The sequence below is a fragment of the Lipotes vexillifer genome, unplaced genomic scaffold (genome assembly GCF_000442215.2).
Source record: "Lipotes vexillifer unplaced genomic scaffold, Lipotes_vexillifer_v1.1 scaffold109, whole genome shotgun sequence".
NCBI classification, from domain to species: domain Eukaryota; kingdom Metazoa; phylum Chordata; class Mammalia; order Artiodactyla; family Lipotidae; genus Lipotes; species Lipotes vexillifer.
In genome coordinates, this window is record NW_006790015.1 from 932,731 (window position 1) to 939,586 (window position 6,856).

The window sequence follows — 6,856 nt, forward strand, 5'->3', positions numbered from 1 at the left end:
GAGAACACTCTCTTCCTTTTTACACATCCAGATTCCATCCATCCAGCAAGGCTCAGCTTAAATTCCACCAGCCCACGATCTCCCTAAACCACTGCAGTTCAGAGTGATACCTCCTTTCTAAGGCCCACCATCCCTCTGTTACCAACCAAATTATGTGGTACCTGTGCAGTGCACTGTCCTCTTTATTATTTCATATACACTCTGGTCCATTCCACAATGGGACTGTGTGCTTCTTCAGGGCATTCCCAGTATCTCACATTCGTTTTGCACCTCTAAACACTATTTGGCTTAGCTAAGTATCTAGTTGCAAATGTTCCCTAAGTATTTGTAGAGGATATTTTACTGTTATACACCCTGACAATACTTCCTAAAGGATGACTGTGTAGGACGTTGTTAGATGTGGGGGTCAAAGGGTTGGGCTCAGGGTAGGGAGCAAAGGGCAAGGGTAAACAAAGTTAAACAGCTTTACTTTGAGACGTCTCAGAGCATTTAATAAGCTGACCCTGTTCTGGCTCTTGGAAGGACATTATCTTCTTGGAACCCTGTTCTGTGGACCACATTCTTGGAAACAATGTTTCATGTGGTTTCCCAGCTCCTCAGGCAGCAGTGTGAGTACATTTCTGCTGCTTCCACCTTCCTATTTCTGAGCTATTAACAAAGCTTTAGGATTAAGGCATTATAGCTAGTAATTATCACAACCCAGGCACCATTAAAGGGCAGGCTAAATACAGGCTAATATTCAGACATACTTTTAATTATGTTTTTACAGATAGATTAAGATTGGATAGTTTGATCAAAATTTCTGAGCTTTAGCTACCCACTCCTTCCCGAGAGGCATTAAATAAAACACACGTTAGGTGCTTCCTACTTTGCTTACTAAAGTCAGTGACAAAGCTCACCCTCTTCTAGAAACACTATGGACAGAAAAGGACAGAATCTGCAACCCTTCAGGGGATGCGCCCACCTACTGACTGGCCAGCAGAGTAGGAATCTGTCCTCGTTCGTGATCGCTTGTTGCCTTTGGTATTTGCTAGGGAAAGCAATAAAGGGAGGATTAAAAAGTGCTTCAAATTTTGACTTGAAAAAAACTTGATTGATATATTTTCTTATAATCATACAAATATAATTTCCCCAAAAGCTATAACCCCTAAAAGAGAACCAAAGATGTATTGCTTGGGAGAAAACGGGTAGCTGTTAGCACAGGTATCCCATCCTGAGGGACACTTTATATGGTTGAGCTGGATTCAGACAATGTAAACCAGACAACAAGGTGAAAGTATGACAAGCACAGTGGAAAAGACGCCTCTTATTAGTAAACACCTTCTAAGGAGGTAGGAAAAAAGAATAGACTGAGATATTGCTGAGATACCACAACTGCTTGCATCTCCTGTCAAAATTCCATCTGCTACTCAACATGAAACCTAAACAAAAATCATTAGAGTACTTAATTTACCCTGAAAAAGGTTTCAATTAGTATCTAAACTGATGACTGGAGTTTTCTGTCTTAGTTAATAAAAATACTTGAAATTCATTTCCAGCCACCAGAGCTGCTTTGTGAAAATGTAATGCAGTAGCCTAGAAACGTGTCTTGGGCTCCGCGCTTGAAGGGGGACAGGATCGTGAAATGGAATGCGTCAGATCCTCCCACTTTGGGAGGGTGCGGACTCCAGTTCCCAGGCACTTGCTAAGACTCACTGTCCATCAGCCTCCAGTTCAGCAAGGGGTCATAGACGAAGGCTTCCAGCACGGCCATGACGCTGTCCTTGTGCTCCCGAAGCACTTCCATCACCGTGTGGCATGTGATTCTGTAGTTGCCGTCCAGGCCCGTGACCTGCAGATGGGCCAGAGCCATTCACCACAGATGTCACCAACACTGGCCCCTGAAGGCCTTATAACTGAAAGTCAGGCAGTCAAAAAGGTGTGTCACCTCCACTCAGGAAGATGACTTAGCCCATTACTGATGGGCCAGCCTGGGAATGTCTTCAGAGCAAAGGGTCAGGTCAGGACTGTGATTCATATGAAACAAGGTCTGGAGTAAAGGTTGGTAAGACTTTCAAAGACGGATCATTTCTAACACAATGGAAAATACCAGGAAACAACTACAGAATAACCTGGGCATTTGGGGAACTGGAGATCTAACAAGGAAGGAAGTCTGTCCTCAGAGAGGGTTGGAACTGTATTGGTCCCACTTCAAATCAGCTCATTACCAATATCCACTCACCTCCATAGCATTGGTCAACATTCTTGTTAGTCTAAATGGAATCTTCTCCGGGAATTTCTCTCTGGTCATAGCAACCTAAGGATAATAAAGGGAAAAACCAAGTCCACTGGTTAGACTTTTCCTCAGCTGAAGCCAGGGGCAGGCAGGTGGCTTTCCTTTGCATCACCAGCACCGACTTCAATTAGAGCACAGAAAGGAAGCAGCTTGAGTTTAGTGATGGGTCTTGTCACTGGGATCGAATAGACAACTAAAAATAAAAGAGAGAGGGTGGGGGAGAGGGGGAGAAATGGGGAGAGGGGGAGAGGGAGGGTGGGGAGAGAGAGAGAGAGGAAAGAGAGAGGGAGAAAAAGAGAGAAAAAAAGAAAAAGACAAGTGTGCATCACGCCCAGGCCTTTGACCAGCAGGCCATGTCGAGGATAAGGGATTCCTCCACTTAAAGAGGAATTCCTCCACTTAAAGAGGGTGTGTGGGGACTTCCCTGGTTAAGACTTCGCCTTCCAGTGCAGGGGGTATGGGTTTGATCCCTGGTAGGGAACTAAATCCCACATGCTTTGCGGCCAAAAAACCAAAACATCAAAAAAAAAAAAAACAAAAAACAGAAGCATATTGTAACAAATTCAACAAAGACTTTAAAAATGGTCCATGTCAAAAAAAAAAAAAAAGAAACAAAAGAAAAAATTAAAAAGGACTTCCCTGGTGGTCCCGTGGTTAAGACTCCGCCCTTCCAATGCAGGGGGCGTGGGTTTGATTCCCTGGTCAGCGAACCAAGAGAACCAAGATCTCATGTGCCGTGCGGAGCGGCCGAAAAGAAAAAAACAAACAAACAAAGGAGGGTTGTGAACTGTGCCCCCCATCCGCCTTTTTCTGAGTCCAATTACGGCAAGTATCAAAGAGCATGGATTTCATTTATTAGACTGATTTTCTATCACCTTGGTAGGAGAGGCAGAGGTGAGGATACTGCATTTTGGGCTTAAGTTTGCCTAAGTGGTTGGAGGGGGGTGGAAAGTGATCATCCGGGAAGGTGAGGTTACGTGGTGTTCTGGAACGCGTGTTCACCTCAAAGCAGTCCCCAAAGTCAATGTGCAGGATCTTCCCGCTCAGCCGGTCCAGCATCAGGTTGGATGGGTGTCTTTGAGAAACAGAAGAGAGACCGGGGGAGGTCAAGAGAGCAGCACAGATGAACAAATTCCCAAGTCTGTGAGACTCTAGGCCAGGGGCTGGCTAACTACAGCACTCAGGCAAAATCTAGCAGCACCCCTCCAACTTTTGTAAGTAAAGTTTTACTGGGACACAGCCACACTCATTTGTTTATATATTGTTTCAGGCTGCTTTTATGCTACAGCAGCAGAGATGAGTAGTTGTGACGGAGACCGTATGGCCAGCGAAGCCTAAAATATTTATTATCTGGCCCTTTACAGAAAAGGTTTGCCAACCCCTGCCCTAGGGCTCAAATGAGAATTTATCTGTGTGAATCACAAGCAGCCCCATGATACCGAGACAATTTGCTATCCCAAGGTCTTTGGTCACAGGATAAATGGTTTCTGGCAGTGCTGGCATCTCACAGTGACAAGGTTCTATCTTCGCTACTCGGCACCTATCATGGGGTCTCATCTCCCTGAGCCCCTGAGCCAATTCAACAGGTGTTTTACTAAGTTTCTTTTTTTTTTTTGGATCTTAGTTCCCTGACCACAGATTGAACCGTGCCCCCTGCATTGGGAGCACGGAGTCTTAACCAGTGGACCACCAGGGAAGTCCCTCTGAGTTTTTTAAAAACAGGAATTTATTATTTCTGTGGGATAAAATTTTTTTCACTCTCAAATAATTGCATGAAACATGATCTCAGGAGAAGAACAGTAGACGTCGGAATACTAGTTGTTTTTGTTTTGAATTTCTGAACATTCCTAAACTACTTTTTCAGTCAGTACACTAGGATGAAATTTATTATGTAGGAATATCAGAAGGATCTACTTTGGTTGGTTTCAATTAAGGAAATAGAATTATTTATCTTAGCATGGTGGTGATTGATAAATGTTTATTGAATCAATAAAATCAACTGGATTTAATATGGGTTTTAATACGTTAAACCAACATATGGAGAAAGCAGTACCCTTGAACTATTGTTTTTCTTCTCTTTAGTTTGATGCGTTGTTCTGTTGGCATAATGGACAATAAATAGGGGACTAAGGCTGATGCCCCCAAAAGCGCCTGAAGTACAAAATACATATATTTACCAAATGGTCATAAATCTCACTGGAAAACAAAATGAAGCCACTCAAGAAAACTACAATGGCTACAAAATGAAGCCATTCAAGAAGCAAGACTCAAAGAAACAAATTCACTCACCTATCGCCCAGGCCCAAAATATACCCAACCATGGACATGACTGCTAAAGAGCGGGTGTAATTGGTTCTTCGATCAAACCACACCTAGAACACAGGAGCACACGTGAACCAAGGCTCTGGAAACTAACTTGTTTCAACATAATTATACCCCAATCAGTTGTTTGCTTATAGTCCATCAATAAGCAGTTAGAATGTATAAGGGAACCAAAATCACATTAATAATTACAAAGATAAACTATGCTCAGAATAAACTTAATTAGAAATGTGCAGAACTTAGATGAATAAATAAATTAAACTTTGCTTAGAAATATAAAGACTTGAGTAAGTGAAAATATCCATTTAAGGATATCCACTGAAGATTGAAGAGATGTAATATCCTCCCAGATTATTTAATACACTTAATGTAATTTCAATAAAAATTAATTGGCACATTTTTGGGGGACCTTGACAAAATGATCCCAAAATTTATCTGGAAAAAAATTATATGTAAATAGCCAATAAGAAGAGACTTGTATTAACAGTGGGATACTTGAGGAGAAACAGGCAGAAAGATCAATGAAATAGAAATTCTAGAAAGAAATCCAAAGGCATCTAAGAATTTAGTATATAATAAAAATTGACTCTTTTAAATAGTGGTGAAAGGATGGATGATTTGGTAATACTAAAGTATTGCTTCATCATCTTAAAAAAATAAAATTTATGCCCTAACTTTAAATTCCAACTTGGGTTAAGGATTTAAATGTAAACACAAATCTTTTTTTTTCTCTTGTGATAAGAACTTATGTAATTTACTCTCTTAACATCTTTTATATTTATCATATAGCAGTATCATATCACATCACAAATCTTATAATTAGTACAAGAAACGATAAGTAATCTTGAGATGGAGACTTTCTAAATATAAAGCCAAAGGTAGACTTTAAAGAAAAGGATTAAAAATCTATTAACTTCTAACATTTAAAAATGCACATCAAAACCAAAACAAAACAAAAATTTCAAACTGAGAAACATACTGTTAACAAAATTGAAAAAACAAATAAATAGGACATTTATAATACATATAAAAAAATTTAACAGCCTTAATAAAATACTATCGTAAAGCAATGGTCGAAACTTGAAACTACTAACTACTGCTAGACTGCATGGCTCGCCCATTCAATTTCTGCTCTAAAAGACTGCCCATCATCCACAGCTAATCATTACAGAGACTCGTCCACCAGGTGCACAGGAACAAACAAGAAAACCATTCCTGACCCGAGGGGGTGCACCAAAGGGCAGTGGCATGAGTGGGGTGGGGTGGGGTGGGGTGCCGTACCTCGGAGCTGGGGCTCTTCAGCCACAGCAGCCTGGCCAGGTCGTCCCCAGCCGTGTTGTTGACGGCGTGCTCAAACACCTCGACCTTCTGCATCAGAGTCAGGTGGTCGTAGTCTGGAGCCATCTGCACCAGGACACAAGGGCTGTGAGGGGCGGCCTGAGATAGGCAGCTCACACCCAGGAAGAAACAAGGCTCCGTGGCCAGGCAGGGCTGGGTTCTAATTTCCCCACCACCGCCAAAAGGAGAAGGGAAACAAGGAAAAGCAGTGGTCACTCTAACCCAATGACCACAGGAAGTGCCAGGGCATAAGGGTAAAACGGGCCTTGCCTCAGTACCGGCCTACCGGTATGAACGAGAACACTGGAAGGTTCAAGGTTTTGGGTAACAAACAATTCTCGTTCTCCTCACTCACACACCTACTAAGCATTATTTCCCCATATGGTCAGTGAGTGCTCTGTATACATTATTAGTATTCAGTAGATACATATTGCCTGATAAATAATGCTGACCAGTCTCACGGAGGGTGATGGAAACCTAATTTCTGGGCTTTACGGTCCTTCTGTTTCTTAGAGAAGGTTATCTGCTTTAGGACTCATATCATTAATCCTTCGTCAACAGCTAATTCCCTCAAACAGATTTTTCAGTGATGGACACGTATAGGAGAACGAGAAAAGCAGCTTTGTATAGATTCCCTGACTGGTGAGTTTTGCCTCCGAGACACTAAAGGGTTGGGCCTGGCAGACTCATCACATACCCGCAGCATGATGCGATGCTCGATGTTGAGAAGGATCTTCTTTTTCTCCCTGTAGTCCCGGATGAGGGCGTGCAGCGTGTCACAGTGGGGGACCCAGCCGATGAGGCCCGAATTGGTTGATAAGGGAATGACAGCATATCTCTGGATGCTAAAACCCATGGGGAAGCAGGGTCATTGAGCAGAAAACAGAGTAGAACTTTTTTTTTTTTTTTTTTTTTTTTGGT

The 6,856-nt window shown here is 42.2% G+C and overlaps 1 protein-coding gene across 1 annotated transcript in view; it reads right to left on the reverse strand.

The window, feature by feature from the left end:
- MTOR (mechanistic target of rapamycin kinase) overlaps window positions 1-6,856 on the reverse strand; it is a 118,092-nt gene that overhangs the window by 4,046 nt on the left and 107,190 nt on the right. The window contains exons 49-55 of the mRNA XM_007463185.1: window positions 6,633-6,780; window positions 5,879-6,001; window positions 4,565-4,647; window positions 3,278-3,350; window positions 2,222-2,296; window positions 1,696-1,831; window positions 965-1,030 (exon numbers count right to left, since the gene is read on the reverse strand). Coding sequence (XP_007463247.1) covers window positions 965-1,030; window positions 1,696-1,831; window positions 2,222-2,296; window positions 3,278-3,350; window positions 4,565-4,647; window positions 5,879-6,001; window positions 6,633-6,780 — 704 coding nt within the window. The remainder of the gene's footprint in view (window positions 1-964; window positions 1,031-1,695; window positions 1,832-2,221; window positions 2,297-3,277; window positions 3,351-4,564; window positions 4,648-5,878; window positions 6,002-6,632; window positions 6,781-6,856) is intronic.